This window comes from Myotis myotis, unplaced genomic scaffold, assembly GCF_014108235.1.
Source record: "Myotis myotis isolate mMyoMyo1 unplaced genomic scaffold, mMyoMyo1.p scaffold_m19_p_3, whole genome shotgun sequence".
In the NCBI taxonomy this organism is placed as follows: Eukaryota; Metazoa; Chordata; class Mammalia; order Chiroptera; family Vespertilionidae; genus Myotis; species Myotis myotis.
In genome coordinates this window covers 104,949,551-104,968,019 of record NW_023416335.1, presented here as the reverse complement: position 1 = coordinate 104,968,019, position 18,469 = coordinate 104,949,551, and the positions used below count along the sequence as shown (strand labels likewise).

The following is an 18,469-nucleotide window of genomic DNA, read 5'->3' as shown; positions in this document are numbered from 1 at the left end:
ATGTTTCTAACTCTCTATCCCTCTCCCTTCCTCTCTGTAAAAAGTCAAAAAAAAAAAAAAAAAAAGAAAAATGGGCACACCAGAAAATACAATGCAAACCTGGAATGGTTTTCCAAGTCATGCTCAAGGTTGATCCAATGGTTTAAGTTTGAATCAGGGTTCCAAAAACAAAAAGGGCGGGCTTTCCAGATGCTCCAGGCCAGAAATCATGTCAGTCTTAGTCTTGCTCTGGGCTGGAAAGCTCTGAACCTAACCCTGGTGGTCTGGATATTCATGAGCCTTGGGTAAGTTGAGACCAATGGATGGCAGGTCCGTATCAGATATCTCCTCTGGAAGGCACCTTGGCTAATTGGGCAGTCTGACCCTCTCAGCCAGAGGGACCAAACAAGTTGACTAGATATATGCCCCCCAGGGAAGGGGCTGATGACCATTGCTGGAAGACTCCAGCCTGTCATGCTATACTAAGATTAGCTAGGAGCAACCGGACTAACAAAAGGAGAGAAATGCTGAAGCAGCAGAGGAAGAAGCAGCTAGTGTGTACAGATTTGCCTCACAGATGATCTCTGCCAAGTAGGAACAGGGCCACTGGGGCATCTGATAAAAGGGGGAAGTGATGTGCTTAAATAAGACAAGGAAAAAAATATATTTGGAAATATATTCTTATGGTAAGAGCTATTATATTCTTAGAATTTCACAAATGCATCTTGAGAAAATCTCCCAATGGAGCTGCTGAAGCCTGTCTTTATAAACAGAATAGATGTTTATGTATTTGGATGGAGGTTTCTGGTTAAAGCCTTGCTTGGAAGAGTATGGACTACAATACTGGTTTTGAAACTGTTCTGTGGAATCCTTAGGGTTTTTCAAGTGCTATTCCAGGAGTCTCCCAAATACCTGATTCACAAATACTTTTACCTTATTTTAAAAAACTTAAATAAGATACTCCATGTTCAAATGTTTGATATGCCAACTTTTAGCCCACTGAAGACCATCAACACATTAATTTGTGCTACCAGGTAAAATGGCTTTTGTGAAGCCCCAGGACCAAGTTTCTTCTGCCTCTTTGTGCAAGTATCTGTACGCCCTGTAAATGTGTTAGGGAAGAGGACATTTATTCATTCATTGACATTCTGGCAAGTAGAGTACTCCTGTACAAGTGTACAGGTCAGCGTCCCGATAGAGTTCTCTCTCAGCCTCAAGCAGCTTCTGTCACAATGAGGTCCTCTAGGTGCGTAACACACATGCCACAATATCATAGCATAGTTGGGTTTGTGTTCATTGTATATTTGGGAGCTTCTATCTGAGATCTACTCTTTATGAAGAATATGAACTACTATTATATTTGTCAGTGATTTACCTGTGAAAACAATTTCTAGTACTCTAAGTGTCAAGCATCTGCATCATTTAAACTATGTATATCCTGAGATCTCCAGGTGAGCGGTTAAAACTTACCATTTGCAGCAACTACCTCTGTGTGCCAGGATGTTCCTTACACAGGTGTGAACTGGAAGTGGAGGCAGTGCTTTCAAATTTTCAAATTTGTGTTGATTAACATTTTAAAGTAATTCTTTTTGACTTGAATTTATAATTTGGTTTGTAAAAAGGGTTCTGCTGCTAAAAAACAAGTTTGAAAACCTATGACTTAGATGAAATCCTGGCTGTATATGTTTATGAAAAGAAAATTATCTAAACAGCTGGAAAGAGGAATTTTGGCAAAATCTTATGCCCGTCTTCAATGGTATATTATTCTCTGATCCCTTGGTAGCCAGCAGCTTGAACCACGCAGCCTGTTGCAGAAACACTGAAGCACCATCATAGACTCAAATTGCACGGCAGCCGGCAGGCACACAAGTGCATTACGGGAACCATCATCCCTGGGGTGACCCACCCAAACCTCTGAACCTGTGAGCAAGGAGGCACACCCTGTTGAGCTAGTCTGACTATGTGTTGGGAGATCTACCCTTCACTTTCTACTTTGCAGAAGTAATTAGTGGGGAAGGGTAGAAGGAATGATGGGCCCAGGCTCTCTCTTGATTTCTTCTGCAAGAAGAGAAAGCAGCGAGGGCAGGGCCCTGCGAGTTGCTTATAGCAGGTTCAGGTAGGTTTGGGCCAATTTCCTCCAGGGGCTCAGGCTTAACTGAGGAGGCCAAGTCAGAGCATACAGGACACAGAGAAAAAATAGGATGGTGGAGACATCACAGCTTCATTTGGAAGCCAGGGACCCTTTTAGGTGAACCTGAACCTCCACTCCTTGACAGAGAGCCAGTGCTTGCCTTGCAATCACACATCCCAGGCTTCTGGCTCATTGGCTCCTCAGTGGTTCAAGTATTTGCATTTCATTTGGTGACTTGGGCTTCAAGCAGTAAGTCAAGCATCAGTAAGGCACAAAACCAAGAACATCACACCCTCATCTTTTCCCCCACCCCATCTCTTCACCTGAAGGTCATCACTGAGTCAATTGTTTAACTGCAATTTCTAGGCCTTGAAGGGCCTGGAAAAAGCACCTACTTCTATGTCTGACCCCTGACTCCCCCCATGTGAACTTCAGTCTTAAAGAACCCCATGAATTCATCTTTACACTAGGCACATACTGCAACGTCACCCCATTGGTCAGTTCTGTAGCAAGACCAGATGGCAGCAACTGGTCCCATTCCTGGCTGCTTCTTATTGGCTCTTCTTTAGTTTACTGACAGTCTGCCTACTAGGAGACATACCACAGCCCCTCTGCCACACTTGAATAAGGAAGTAACAAGGGGCTACTGCAAAATTAAGTCACTACCTCTCTTCATCCCCAGCCTCACAACTTGAATGCTTAGCCTGTGCTCTCTACAAGAGATGGAGGTTTCCACATCTAGAGACTTGTGGATTTTTGAAAAAGCAGACATCAATCACTCCATGCCTGTGTTGGAGCTACAGTTGGGGCTGGCCCCAGTGGTTTTCATGTCTTGCACCAATAGGGATTCCTGGCCCTTGGGATTCCGGATAACTCCTTGCTTTCTCTGGGCCTAACTGTGCTTAATCCGCCCCACATGTTCCTTGGGTGGACAGTGGGTGTCTCTGCACTACACTTTGATTTTCCCCAGGAACTGCAGTCACCAAGCACAATGGCCCTCACAGTTATTTCCCAATGTCTGCATAGTGCTGGCCTGCCATAGTCCTCCGAGCCTTTCTACCCTGTCTTGAGTAAGCAGACTCTAGGAAATACAGAGCCTGGGCTCACACTGGGAAATCTGTGTGCTCAACCCACAGTAGGTGGTGAGTGCACTGTGGGGTGTGTGTCCTCACATACTCTGAGCAGCTTGGGCAGGAAGGGAGCCTGGAGAGCCCAAAACAGGAGGTGGCATGTGGAGAGCAGGCCGGGGGCTCTGCTTGTGCAGTTCTCTGATGGTTTCTTGTGGTACAGGTCTCCCTTATTCCCAGTTATTTCCTTCTAGAGAAAATGATGGGGTGGGAAAAGAGGAGGGGGGAAGGAGGAGAAGGCCCAGTGCTTGCCATCAACAGAGGAAGTAGACTGAGATTTCATCCCACAGGTAAATGGCAAGCTCTAAGACAGGGTGAAAGAACAGGTGTGGGCCTTGGGGCAGTTACAAACAGAGGTTCTTTTCTTTCCTTTGTTTTACAGGAAGCCCAAATCTCAGTGATGAAGGAACCCAGAGACGCCTGCTGGAAAAGAAGCTGAGGTGATAAAAAACTAGCCCTACCATGGGGCTGGGGGTAGGGGCTTCCCTTAGGAACAACCTCCTCATAGGACAGCCCAGGCAGTACCTGCTTCCCCGCGGAGCGCCTTCTCCACAGCAACACCTCTCTCCTCCAGGTGTCGCTGCCTCTCCTCCACCTGCTCCAGCTGCCGCTGGATGATCTGTGGGAACAAAGCAACAGGAGACCCAGCCCTCTCATCTCCTAACCTTCAAGAGGCCAACAACCTGCACACACACAGAGGGTAAAAAGCTAACATGGTAAAAAATTTGGAAAGGCTCTAGGTTAATGGGCATCATGCCCAGTGTGTGAAGAACATGTGTCTTCGGGGCCCATCATCAGTCAGCACCATGTATATGGGTGCACATCAAGGAATGACCAGCCTCTCTCGGGGCAGTTCAAAGAGAGGAAGTGGATTAAATTCCTGCAAGAAGTAATTAAATACTACAGCCTAGGACCTTTCTGCTTCTTCATTTTTTTTGGTATTAATCCTCACCTGAGGATATTTCTTCCATTGATCCTTAGAGAAAGTAGAAGGGGGGGAGCGGAGAGAGAGAGAGAGAGAGAGAGAGAGAGACATTGTTGGTTGCCTCCCACATGCACCCCCCAACCAGGGCTGGGGATCGAAACTGCAACCCAGGTACGTGTCCTTGATCAGGAATCAAACCCGCAACCCCTCGGTGTGTGGGCCATGCTCTAGCTGGCCCCTGAGCCATACTGACCAGGGACCTTTCTGATGGTGATCTTGTTAAAGCATTAGCAGGGGTTCTTGGACACTACTGCAGACACCCTCTCTCTACAAGATTAAAAATAAAGAAGAAATCTAGAATGGAGCACCCAGCCAGAATCCGCAGTGCGAAGTTCCTGCGTGCTACATGGGGACTAACAATGGGCAATCAGAAGAATATTCAACCCCCAAAGCAGCAGCAACCAGTGGCGTATCAGTGCAGGTAATGTGCATATGGAATAATGTGCAAGACAAGGACTAAAAGACTGGTGATTTTAAATGCTTGATGAAACATGGAATTCAGAGCAATACTTCGTTGGTATTTGGATTTTCTGTTAATGTTTCTCATTGTATAGCTTTTGATTAGTGTACTAATCTCTATGAATACAGCCAGATAGAAATGAGTTCATTAAAAACACATATTATATTTAGGTATCTTTTTAAGACTTTGTATAAAGAAATTATTTAGTCCTCACCACCCCCAATCTAGAATGGTCTAGGACAGGGGTGGGCAAACTTTTTGACTCGAGGGCCACAATGGGTTCTAAAACTGGACCGGAGGGCCGGAACAAAAGCATGGATGGAGTGTTTGTGTGAACTAATATAAATTCAAAGTAAACATCATTACATAAAAGGGTACGGTCTTTTTTTTCAATAGTTTTATTCATTTCAAACGGGCCGGATCTGGCCCGCGGGCCGTAGTTTGCCCACGGCTGGTCTAGGATCTCTGAGGCCTGCAGACAGAGGCTGATGACTGGGACACTACTCTGACCTTTAAATCCCAGGCCTATCAGAGGCTGTCAGGTCACTGATTGCCTCAATAATTATTCTTACAATTGAACTAGTTGACTTTAAAATGATTATTCCAGAGTAAGGAATTTAGAAACTCAAAGCTTGGCTCTTCCCTCCTACCTAAAACTCCACAAAATCAAGGTTTCTGTAGTTGTATCAAGCCAGGGGTTTGTGACCTTAGCCTTTGGGGCTGTCCTCTCAGGGAATAGGACACCCCATCTACCTCTGCTCTGCCTTCCTCTCCCTCCCTCATCATGGATGAGGAATAGCTGGTTGGAAATAAGGGTGCTGTGGTGTGGCCCCTCCTGGTTTTACCTGGGCTCGGTGCAGCCGCTTAAGTTCCTCTTGCTTGGCCTGTCTCCGAGCTGCCTTCTGCACACGCCGGGTCAGCTTGGCATTCAGTTCTTCCTCTGTGTAAGTTCTTGGCTGGAGAGAACAAGAGATTTCCTCAGTCAGGTGCCTGAGATGTTTGGGCACTGGTTGGCAAGGACATGGAGAGCACTGTTCCAAGCTGCAGAGTGCCTGCAGGGCAAACAGGCAGGCCAGAGGTGTGGGAAGACTTCCAAGCTGCAGCCCGAAATGCCACAGGGTATACCTCAAGCTCCACAAGTGAGGTGCTTTCTCACTGTGACAGGGACAGAAGGTTCAGTGGAGTACTGACAGAGAATTAATGCAACAAAGGGACATATGCTTCTTTATTGTTGGTATCAGCTATTTCTCATATAAGGATGTCTGCTCTTTTTAAGACTTTCTTAGGGTAAAAATATTGGTAAGATGTTTCCCATGCCTCCTTCTAGGATATATACAGGGAAAGAAAAATCAGGGTCCTTTCATTTTTTGTTTGGTATTAAAAACCACTTTCTTCAGATGAGCAATATTTATTAAAAGTAAAAATGTTACTTTTAAGAAGTAACATTTGAAGTAGAGAAAACAAGGATGCTTCTATTTTAAGTCTGAGAGAATCCTAAACTGACTAATGGTCTGAAGAAGAAACTATGGACATGAACCTGCCCTGACTCTGAGTTCTGCACAGCAACCACTGAAAGGAAGGCAGGGAGCGGGGCTGTTTCAGCCAGTGCCATCAAGATCTGAGAGGCAACCAGCCAAATCCAGTGCAATTCCACAAATGGAACTACCTGAGCAATTCCACCTGCAAATGTGGGCAATGAGGGCACAAGGGAGTGTCAGATGCCTTGAATAAACTCTGGGCAATCACTGAGAAGCAAATGCTGGGGGTGGGGGTGGGGGTGGCCTCTATTCATAACACCTTCTTTATTGCTTCCAAGAAAATAAAAAAGTAGTCTTTTACAGACTTTAAAGGAGACTTCCAAATTCAACTCAGGTGTGTATTCTAGTAATCTTTATTCTAAGAGAACAAGGGATAGTGGAGAGCCAACTGAGCAGGTAGTCCCTAAGGGTGTCAATGGTGTTCCAGTGCCCTAAACATGTCACCTTGCAGATCAGGAACCAAGGATTTGTGAATTCCCCATTCCTGCAGCGCCCAGTCCCAAAGGGCAGTCCTGTCCCCCTAGCCACTCAGACTGACACTACCACATGCACTCCAGCCAGCAAAGAGCAGGGTATATCACCCTCCTTTTCTGTCAAGACACAGCTAAAGAAAGTTCTGCTGCTAGTGTATGTGACCTCTCCATGCACGCATGAACAGTTAGTGAGGGTATGGCTGCAGGGCTAGGACTCGGGGCTGCCCCATGGTTAATCATGGACACACATGCAACAGTGACCAGCCAACAGGAACAAGACACTATCTTTGGTGCATATGATCTCCTGAATGCTAAGCTGTGTGGTTCATAAATTGACTTTTAAGGGGATAGCAACGGAAAACAAAACAGAATAGTAACAATAATAATAATTAAAAATAGAATAAGAGATAGAGCAAGATCCGAAGTTTAAAACAAACACAAAGACTAAAATGATTATTTTTCACCATGTCACATAGGGCTGGTAGGTGAGGAACCTGGATGTAGACTTGCAGCTGCACCTTAGTGAGTCCCACTCTGACGAAGGCCTGGGCTCACTTCTTCCCTCCCTCCCTCCCTCCCTCCCTCCCTCCCTCCCTCCCTCCCTCCCTCCCTCCCTCCCTCCCTCCCTTTCCTTCCTTCAAATGTGTTTTTATTGATTTTAGAGACAGAAAAGGGGAGAGATAAACATCGATTGGTTGCCTCCTGATGAGATCAAACCTGCAACCTGGGTATGTGCCCTGACTAGGAATCGAGCCAGCAACTTTTCCGTGCACGGGGTGATGCTCAACTAACTGAGGCACACAGGCCAGAGCTGGGCTCACTTTTCTTCCGTGAAGACAGGTTCTTCCACATGCCTCAAAACGTCCCTTTTTTCTTCTCAATCTCTTTCATGTATAAATTAAACTGTTTAAACATATAGTTATAGAAGCTATTTCTCATTTAGTAGTTCATTTGCTCATGGAGATTCAGACTACTCCTTCCCACTGAATGCTATTGGTGCTGGGATGGGGGGACAGGTGAGGGGGAGTTCCTGTCACCAGAGACACTGACACAGAGCATGCTGAGTAGCAACCTAATGTTCTCTTCCAAAAGGCTCTCTACTGGCAGGGCTCCTGAACAGGGTCAGGGGTGCCCACTGGGTCACCAACAACCCTGGGATGGAGGTGGAGTGGGTCATTTCTTGATTATACACAGTGAAAGGGACCTGAAATAGCAGAAATAACTGATATTTATAAAAAACATTTCAGGCAGTAATTATAACCTCTTACTCCAGTAAGCCTTGTGCAGAGCTGCTCAGAGCCAAGGTTAGTTACCTGGCTTCCTCACCATCCCCATTACAAGGTTGACAGTCAGGGAGTGAGGGAGGGAGGGGTGGAGGTCTGGAGATCCAGAGAGCCTTAGGATGCACTCCTGTGGCCTGGCTGCTTCTCCTGAAGCACTGGGGAGCCCACCACTGTGCAGCTGGCATTTCAAGAGCATACTGATCCCAAGAAGAATGAGCCAGCCTCCTAGTGGTGACATTTAAATTTAAGCATGTTGATTCTGCCTCTCACCGACTCCTCCCTCTCACCAACCATGATAAAAGAAAAAAATGTCATTATTAGAACAAATCAGTTAAAGAAAAAGACAGATGGTTTCCCCAAGCAGCATGTGAAAAATTCCATAGGAGCCCCATAACTACAACCTAAGGCATGGCACCCAACATTTGGACCTTGGCTAACGTGGGGCAGTTTCTTACTGATTTTTGGAGGGGAGGGAGTACTACCTTGGTAGAGGCAGTGACAGAGACATAAAATCATGACATATCTGTGATGTGCCAAGAGTGCGGATCAGCCACAGAGCAATGCTTTTGCAGCGAACTGGGACAGGGTCCGTTAGAAAGCAAATGCTCATGCTCTCGGCTGGGCCAAAGCACTCAAGAAGAGGCCACTGTGGTTGTATTTAGTCAGACTGAGGCAAAGAAAAGAGGTAAACATGAATTATCTCTTGGTAAGGCTACAAGGTAAATTTAAAAAAAAGTGTATTATCTTAAATTTTCTATATAAACATTTTAAATAAAAATAACTTACTTTTGTTTTTTAAAAATGAAACATGCCCTAACTGGTTTGGCTCAGTGGATAGAGCCTCGGCCTGTGGACCAAAGGGTCTCAGGTTCGATTCTGGTCAAGAGCATGTACCTTGGTTGCGGGTACATCCCCAGTAGGGAATGTGGAGGAGGCAGCTGGTTGATGTTTCTCTCTCATCAATGTTTCTAACTCTCTATCCCTTTCCCTTCCTCTCTGTAAAAAAAAAAAATCAATAAAATATGTTATTTTTTTTAAAAAAAGAAACAAAATTCAGGCACTTGTTTCATAGCTGCCTCACTCAGGGGTGGGTCTGTGATGTAAGGGGAACCACTTCCCCACCTTTGCTGGTCCAGGGGCACTGTCAGCAAGAGGCTCCCTCGTGAGTCAATCAAACCCCATTCTCACTTCAGGTGCCCCCACGCTCTCCTCCTTCTTACTCTGAAAATTTTCAAACTTACAGAAAAGTTGAAAGAGGAGGACAATGAATACCTTCACCTAGATTTGCTAAGTAATTTTGCACACACTTGATAGATATAAGCTTTATATATTATCTTTTTTTCTGACTCAGTTGTAGATATCAAGATCCTTCATCCCTTAAAATTTTAACACATACGTCCTAAGAACAGGGACATTTTCCTAAATGACTACAGTGCTTTAATAGCTTTCAAGAATTTAGCATTGATGTGCCAATATTATGTATCAGTGCATATATTCTAAGATCAATTCCTTAAATTTCCAAAGTGTCCTTCATTGCTGTTTTTGTTTAGGTTTGTTTTCCTAATTTAGCTTCTATTCTTTTTTTTTCAATTACAGTTTACATTTAATACTAGAGGCCTGGTGCATAAATTTGTGCATGAGTGGGGTCCGGCTGGCTGGCCCCAAGGGGGCTGATTGGGGCTGGGCTGGCAGGGGGGAGGGGATGCGGGAGGTTGGCTGGCCGACTCCACCCCCCAATTGAGGTGGGGGGCCTAGTCCTGGCCGGGTGGCTCAGTTGGTTGGAGCATCATCCCATACACCAAGAGGTGGGGGGCCTGATCGGGGCCGGGCTGGCTGAGGAGGGGGGCTGTGGGAGGTTGGCCAACCCTGATCCCGATTGGGGGCGGTGATAGGAGATGGGGCCAGCCGGGGTGGGGGGTGAGGCATGGGAAGTTGGCCGTGGGAGTGCCGATCAGGGGCAGGGGCGGCTGGGGGGAGGGGCCACAGGAGGTTGGGGGGGCTGATCGGGGCCCCCATTGGGCTGGTTGGCTGCTGCAGTGTGCATCATAGCAATTGGTCTTCTTTTATTCGGGCCGCTTGGCTTTTATATATATGGATTATTTAGTATTAGTTTCAGGTGTCTAATGGTTATTAGACAATTGTATAATTTACAAAGTATTCCCCTTGATATTTCCTTTAACCACCTGGCACCATACATAGCTATTATAATATTACTAGAGGCCCGGTGCACAAAAATTTGTGCACTCGGGGAGAAGAGGGGGTCCCTCAACACGGCCTGTGCCCTCTCGCAGCCTGGGACCCCTCGGGAGATAATGACCTGCTGGCTTAGGCCTGCTCCTGGGTGGCAGAGGGCAGGCCCAATCCCTAGGTGCAGCCATTGGTCGGGCTCAGAGCAGGGCCGATTGGGGAGTTGGGGCGCTGCCCCCTGTCATGTACAGAGCAGGGCCGATCAGGGGGTTGGGGCTCTGTACCCTGTCACACACAGAGCCGCAGGGCAATCAGGGGGTTGGGGAGCTCCCCCCATCAGGCACAGAGCAGGGCTGATCAGGGGGTTGGGGGTCCTTCCCCTGTCACGAACAGAGCAGGGCCGATAGGGAGGTTGTGGCCCTGTCCCATCACACACAGAGCCACAGGGAGATCAGGGGGTTTGGGTGCTGCCCCCGTCATGCTGATCCCGGTGCTGGGAGGCCTCTCGGCTCCGCTGATCCCGTGCTGGGAGGCATATTACCCTTTTACTATATAGGGTAGAGGCCTGGTGCACGGGTGGGTGCCGGCTGGTTTGCCCTGAAGGGTGTCCTGGATCAGGGTGGGGGTCCCCACTGGGGTGCCTGGCCAGCCTGGGTGAGGGGATGATGGCTGTTTGCAGCTGGTCACACACCCTTCAGGGTGGGGGTCCCCACTGGGGTGCCTGGCCAGTCTGGGTGAGGGGCTGAGGGCTGTTTTCAGGCTGGCGGGTGACTGAAGCTCCCAACCGCTCCTTTTTTTCTTTTCTTTTTTTAATTCTGGGCCAGCTTTAGCTCTGAGGCTCCAGCTCTGAGGCCTCTGCTGCTGAAAGCAGGTATCTGGTTTGTTTGTGTTCTATAATCGAAACAATGTATAACTCCAGCTCTAAGATCCCGGCTCGCTGAAAGCAGGTTTCTGGGGTTTTGTTTAGCTTCTATATTTGTTACAATGTTTCAAACTGCAGGCTCAGAGGCCGGCAAGGCAGGCGGGGAACGTTGGTTTCCTCCATCACTGAAGCAAGCAAGCCTCATGTTAGTTTCAAGCTGCCTGGCTGCCGACCGCCATCTTGGCTGGCAGTTAATTTGCATATCGCCCTGATTAGCCAATGGGAAGGGTAGCGGTCGTACGCTAATTACCATGTTTCTCTTTTATTAGATAGGATTAACTATGTTTCCTATGCTATATTTTACGTGCCCGTGACTATTCCATAACTATCAATCTGTACTTCTCAATCCCATTACCTTTAGCTTCTATTCTTAAAAATACACAGTGCCTTGCTCCTGCTCAGCCTGACTGCACACTGCACTGGGAGTCAGGACATTAGTATCCCTCACAGCCTCCAGCAAAAGGCCCATCTCTGTGGGGAGCATGTGGAGCGTGAAGTGCTTGGATTCTAGGAGTGGGGTCCATGACCTGTCATTTACGCTGATGGGGAGGAGCTCCTTGTATGCCCCAGGCCTTCGAGATCCAGGGAGAGGTGTGGTCAGTGAGATATGTTACCCAGATGACGGTCTTGGCATAGCCAGCTTGGGTAGTCTGGCCCTCAGCATTTTGCTACGAGGTTTCATTAATCAGTAGAGAAATGGTGGAGAGACCTGACCACAAAAGCAACCACAGATGGAAGTTTTTGACCAACTGGCTAAATGTCTGCACTGAGGCAAAGTGAACCTTGGACCACTATTCTCCTTCTTTTTTTTTTTTTTTTTTTTTAATATATTTTATTGATTTTTTACAGAGAGGAAGGGAGAGAGATAGAGAGTTAGAAACATCGATGAGAGAGAAACATCGATCAGCCGCCTCCTGCACATCTCCTACTGGGGATGTGCCCGCAACCCAGGTACATGCCCTTGACTGGAATCGAACCTGGGACTTTTCAGTCCGCAGGCCGACGCTCTATCCACTGAGCCAAACCGGTTTCGGCGCTATTCTCCTTCTTGACAGAACCCCTTCAGGACCCCTAAGGCAGTGTTTAAGAACCCACTCACATACCCAGAAGAATTTCTCAGTTTAGTACTAAAGCTACTGTGTGGGAACCATAGCAGGAGAACCTGATGCCAGGTCTCTGCAGGGAATTGGATACAAGATCCCAACCATAACCCAGTGTGGCCTGGCTGAGACATGGGGAAGCTCTGCAGATGGCTGGGGTGGGATGGGAGGCCTGACTCATGAGTCAATTAAACCCCATTCTAGGTGTCCTTCTAGGAGAATGAACAGATACAGAGCTGGCATGGCCCAGGGGGGACGAACAACTCAAGAATGAGATGAGAACTAAAAGATGGGTTTCCTCTGATTTGCAAAGTTATTAAATGAGGAACTAGATCAAGCCAGGAGGAGAGAACTGGACACAGATCGGCCATGGCCTCCCTGTAAGTCAATGGAGAGGGAAGACTCAAATTTAAGCCTTGGGAAGCCTTGTAAAGAAGGTACAGAATGTTCTGAGGAAGTTTTTCATTAAAAAAAGGGAGCTGAATGTAGCTGGACCTTTACCTTAGACAGGAGGGTAAGTGTGTGCCCACGGCTAGACAATGGAGATGGAGTAGGAAGGCTCCCCATCCAAGCCTTGGCTGGATCCTGGGAACAAACAACTCTTTTCCTGTCACTCTGGGCACTGGTGGGTGCTACTCCACGTGGGATTTCTGAGGACAAAAGAATGAATGGACAACACTGGGCTGCTTCCTAAAGGCAGAATGAATCTTTGGGCATGAAATATCTGTCTTCACCAGAACTCAACTCAGGAACTCTTGCCATAGAAGCCAATAACCCCTAGCTGCTCACTGAAAAAGCCTGAGATAGGTCCCTTCTGTGTCTTCTACTTGGACCCCTGAGCAAGGCTCAGGATTTGTATGTGTCTGCTGGGAGCTCATATCCACCCCTGCTTTGAGATTTGCTTTCCTTTCCTCCACCTCATCAAAGACCAACACTCAACAGAGGATAGGAGTCGAGATTCCCAACCCCTCTGAAGCCCTACTGCTGACCAGGCCTGCGTACCTCTCGCTTGGACTTCTGGGAGACCCTCTCGAGGATGTCATCGCTGGAGAGGTCAGAGTCCTCGGAGAAACTCAGCTGGTCCCGCAGCTGCAGCTCTGTGGGGATGGAAAGAAGAGGCAGAGTGAAGACTGTGACCAGTCCATAAGTACCACGGTGCTTTCCTGATTTCTACATTCACAAGAATAGCCTGGGGGAGTGGGGTGGAGATTTGTTTTCTTTCTAGTTTGAGTGACTCTTTTCCCATATTGGGGAGCCAGGAACTTGGATGCTCACATCTGTTCAGACAGGATGGACCAACACTGAATAGATGGTGCCCAAAGAGACTGCCTGGAACTCCCAGCAGCATTGCCCTCTGTTAGGTTGATGCGACTTTAGGAAGTGCATAAACCTCCTGTCTCCCTTAACCAGCTTCAGGCTGTTTTTTAGAATTATCCTATTAAGTGGAGTATGTTCTGTGAACCCATGGTTCAGTTTTCTTCTCCCTACCCTGTTAGCACAGCTCTAAGAACCTTTGGGGGAGTGGCATGGGGAAGGGACCTTTTGAGAAGAACCAAATGACTGAAGAATGCACACCTTATGCTCTGCCCCAGGAGGGGTCCCTTGGTGCTGATGTACCTGCTTTCACTATTGGAGACATCCTGTGCTTGCTAGAGGCCACAGTGGCACCACTGGAAGGGGTGCTGGAACAGGACTTGTTGTCACCCTTCTTCTTCTTGTCCTTCTTATACCCTGAGAAGACTGACTTCCACAAGGACCTGGGCTTGGCGGCTGCTTCCTCCAGGAGATCTGGGCTGTGTTTCTCCAGGGGCCGGCCCTCACCTTTAGATTTTCTCTCCTTGTTTTTACGGGGGGAGAAGAGTGACGATCTCTTCTTGCTCTTCCCACTAGAGCCCTCGGATGAAGTGACTGAACCATCTGGGGCCCCTGAGTTCAATGTGGGGGAGAGGAATTCCTCACTAGTGTTTTTGTGCTTCAAGGTGGGCTCCTCAGGGCCTTTGTGCACCGGGTGTTTAGGGGATTCAAGGCCAAGGGCTTTGCCTTTAGAGGGCATTGAGGCGGCTTTGTGGCAGGTGCCTCCTGGGGGACTGGAGGTCTCAGCCCCAATTTCCATCTCCTTCATCCGACTCAGCTGTTTGGCCATGGCATCTCTCAACACCTGGCTCTTTATAGACTTCTCTCTGGCTCGCATGCGCTCTTCAGCCAGCTCCTTGGCTTCTGGAGAGACTACAGGTAGCCCCCTCTTCTGCAGTTGGACCCCGCTCTCTAGAGTAAGTAACCTGACATTCTCCTTGGCTAGGGGTGGGGGGAGGGCCTTGTCAGAGAGGGGCCAGCAGGAAGGGGGTGTGAAGAACTTCTGCAGATTTGAGTCCTCGGTCTTGTCATCATATGTATCCTCCACGTCATCAGCAAAGGGGATCTCAGCTACACTCTCTACAAATGACTTCCGTACCTCTTCCCAGGGCAGCTGGGCAGGCTCTCGGGGGGGCCGCATAAAGGTGGCAGGTGTGGGGGGTGGGATTACGGAGGCCTTGGGCTTGGTTTCCTTCTGCCCATATATCTGATATGGCTCCCTTTGAAGAGTTGCGGGCTCCTCGTCCTGGGGTGGGGGTGGAGGTGGGCTTGAGGGTGGAGTAAGCATGGTGGAGTCTGAGGTATTGAAGCTCTGGCTGCCCAAGGTCTTCATGTTGGAGGAGCTCCCATGAAGGCCCAGCCCAGAACTGCTGGACAGGTCTCTCCGCTCCTCATGGGAGCTTTTTAGCTCTCTGTCAGATGGGGACTTGGGGGTTGGCAGAGAGGGCTGGTCACTATCCGACTTTGCCAGTTTCTTAGATGGAGGTTTTAGAAGATGGAGCCCCTCATCCTGAGGAGACTTCTCAACTGAATAGGATTTTAGGGACAATGGCTTAAAGGCAGGTGAGGGGAAGCTGTGCTTGGGCCCCTTGCTCCGATCCACGGGTGTGAGCCCCAGGCTGCGGCGAATTTCAGCGCTCTTCATCCAGAACTCTGCCACCAAGTCGTTCGGCTTCAGGGCCTCGTCCATAGCAAGAGGGCTGCCCAGTCTGTCCTTGGCATCCCCTTGGTTCTTCACGTGGAGGGGGGTGAGGGGGGTTGATGTTTTCGCTGGAACAGGCTGGAAGCATATGGGGGACTTGGTGGGGGATGGAATGGTGGCCTCACAGGAAGGTTTAGGCTGGGAGCAAATGGGGTGCTGAGTGGGGGTAATGGTGGAAGTGGCCAATGGGGACAGGCCCTGTGAACCAACTGGAGAGGTATGTGTCCTGGCTTCCAGCAGAGCTCCTGGCTGGGACTGGATGGGAGAGTGCACAGCTTTCTGATCAGTGGGAACTTCTGCTTTGAACTTTACTTTGGAAACCAAAAGCTCTGGGAAAAGGCGCTCCTTGGGCAATTTCACTTTGATAGCTTCAGAGGGGAGTGGAATCCGGGCCCCCTACAGAAAAAGAAGATAGATGGAAACTGTTTAGAGGGCAGGGACTTAATGATCAGCAAAGATCCCTTAGGGAGCTTTCTCTCTCAAAGAGCCTGTGCTTGCTGAAATAAATTCCTCTCTCCATCCTTTAAGCTATTAATCAAATTGCTCAGGAGAACCTTTCTCACTTTCTGTAATTTTTAGAACCACTTCCTTAGTTGAACAGACTCAGTTTTCAGGGTTTGGCTCACCTCAAAGACATCCTATATTCTACGTGCACTGAAGTGAGTGCTGGTCAGAGGACACTAATGAATTCAGCTCTCACTCCTCAAGAGCTCCAAGATCTCTGAAGTACGTACATAGTGGCCAACATGGTAAGAAGATTAAAAACATCTATTTTTTTTTTACAGTCTGTATTATAAACTGTCCTCCCCAGGAAGCTCAAAGATCCAGATATTCCTGCATGTATCCTTATGCTTTGTCCTCCCATCACTTGTCTCAGTAAAGCTCCTCCATCTCAGACGTGAAATCACCAAATTCATCTCGCTTCTTAGAATCTCAAAGATCAGAGCAAGCAGACCCAATCTTCAGTTTGGACTTCCCTCCCTGATCTTTTCTCCAGAAAGTATTTTCTAAAACATGTTCCATGGGACATATTATTACAATGTGTTTATATAGCATTCTTTAGTCTGTGGTTCACATACCACTGGTAATCTGGGTAAGTATTTTTAATTTTAAAATTCATAGTTAAAAAAAAAATAAAATAAAATTCATAGTTTAGCCCAGCCAGTGGTTGAGCATCGACCTATGGACCAGGAGGTCATGGTTTGATTCCTGGTCAGGGCACATGCCCTGGTTGTGGGCTCGATCCCCAATAGGGGGTGTGCAGGAGGCAGCTGATCAATGAATCTCTCTCAATATTGATATTTTTATCTTTCTCTTCCTCTCCCTTCCTTTCTGAAATCAATATATATTTGAAAAAATAAAATTAAAATTCATAGCTCATTTTAACAGAATATTAAGAAATAATGCATCTGTCATATTGAACCAATGATTCCACATATATTCTTGCTTTAACTTAAAACTTATTTTTGAAATGGTATGATATGTGGACAAGACAAAGTATGATACAATAGTGGGATGACCCAGGTTTGGAGTTGGTGCAGAACAGGGTGAGGGAGATGCTACCTTGTCCCACAGGCGAGAACTGAGCTGGAACCCCATTCCTGTTTTCAACAACCCCACTTAGCACAAGAAGTCAAAAAAGGGGGCTCACACTCTTACCTCTCCCATGGGGCTGTGGGCAGGAGAGAACAGAACAGCTTGTTCCGAAGGGGACCAGGTGGGACTGGAGACTTGGGAGGGAGCTAAAAAGAAGAGACAAAGGATTGACAAGAAGAAAAACTCCCATTCCCACTGAGGGTGCCTCTTCTAGCCAGCTCTGCGGTGGGGTTGAACCATTGGTTGGCCACCTGCAGAGATGGAAAGAAGAAAAAAGGGAATGTGCTTCCCCAGGGCGTCCCGTATGCAACCTCTGCTTGTGTCATGTGTATGGTCTGTGACAAAAAGATTTGAGCTGTATCTGCTACCCTTTCATAGCTCCAAATAACACACAGAAAGGGGCTGTTGGTAAAGCCACGTGCAGGGCCTGTGCATAGGGGGAGGAGGCCATTATCCAAGGCCGGTATGATGTGTGCCCGCTCTGCTTCATGACCTGTGCCTGTGGTGCCACTAGTCCTCAAGTGGCTCTCAGCAGGAATTCTGGGAGTGGCTTCTCCTGTGACAGTAGACTTACCTCTCTTGTTATGCTGTAGAGTGGCAGGGGGTCGTTCGTCCTGGTTTTCTGAGACGTTCAGCTCCAGCTCCGCTTTTACCACCTCTTGGTGCTGCTTGCAAAACTCTGTTTCAGCATCCGATGGGCTGTCATCAGACCAGTGATGATCTGGCAAAGGGAAAGAACACTGAACCTGAGTGAGGCCTGCTCCTTTCCAGTCTCCTGCCTTCCTTGGAGAACAGAATGACGACTGTAGTCTGGACCAGGCTCTGTTCCCCAGTGGGGCCCTGCTTGCTGGTCCTCACCCAGTTTCTGATACTCATCCAAAAGCACATCCTCTGCAACACGGTACTCTACTATCTTCTGAAATACAGCCAGATGACACATGATAGGCTGTGACAGAAAACAGAACCATGGGCATGCTTGTGGAGGGCAGGCCTTGCTTGCTGGGCCCACCACCCACTTGCATTTCTCTCCTGTTAGCACTGCCTAGCCTGCTACCCTACCACCACAGCTGAGGTCATGCTTCCTTCACTATCTTACTTGGACTGCTCCTCTCATTTTTCCCAGCCTACTCCTTTGCCCTTGTTTCCCAACCAACCAGGCTATAATTCTTAAAATACCATCTCTTTATATATAGCTTTCAGAGGGTATCCACTGGATTAAAGGCTCTGTATAAAGCCTCAAATCTGCTGAGTTTCTCACCCACAACTTAATGAATGCAGGCGATGTTGAATGGTGGCTATGGGAGAGTATAATAACAGGTATTCAAGTTAGTGACTGAAAATGGAATGAACCAGATCTATCTGCTGCCTCCTCTGAGCTCCCTGCTTTTGATTAATGTGTGTTGTTTTTATCTTTCCTGAGTTCAAAGCACTCTGGCGTGTCCTACAGTGGGGAACAGGGTGTTCACCATGGTGGAGAGGGGAGGCTCTGGGGTCCCCCATACCATCATCCAGCTCAGCACCAGTGTCACCCGTGTCCCCATTCTCTGCTGCCTCCTCTTCAATTTCTGCCGGCTCCGAATCCACATCTTCCTCCAGGCCATCCTCATCAAATGGGACTGTAAAGCAGAAACAG

At 47.9% G+C, this 18,469-nt stretch overlaps 1 protein-coding gene across 4 annotated transcripts in view; it reads right to left on the bottom strand.

Moving 5' to 3' along the window:
- The window catches only part of MICAL3 (microtubule associated monooxygenase, calponin and LIM domain containing 3), a 269,337-nt gene that overhangs the window by 27,146 nt on the left and 223,722 nt on the right, over window positions 1-18,469 (bottom strand). For 3 of the 4 annotated variants that reach the window (XM_036301483.1, XM_036301486.1, XM_036301484.1), the window contains 7 exons: window positions 18,339-18,452; window positions 17,411-17,557; window positions 16,900-16,982; window positions 13,803-15,636; window positions 13,188-13,282; window positions 5,528-5,638; window positions 3,763-3,856 (listed from right to left, as the gene is read on the bottom strand). In XM_036301483.1, coding sequence (XP_036157376.1) covers window positions 3,763-3,856; window positions 5,528-5,638; window positions 13,188-13,282; window positions 13,803-15,636; window positions 16,900-16,982; window positions 17,411-17,557; window positions 18,339-18,452 — 2,478 coding nt within the window. Of the gene's footprint in view, window positions 1-3,762; window positions 3,857-4,189; window positions 4,214-5,527; window positions 5,639-13,187; window positions 13,283-13,802; window positions 15,637-16,899; window positions 16,983-17,410; window positions 17,558-18,338; window positions 18,453-18,469 lie in introns of all 4 variants that reach the window. The other variant, XM_036301482.1, reaches the window with a different exon arrangement.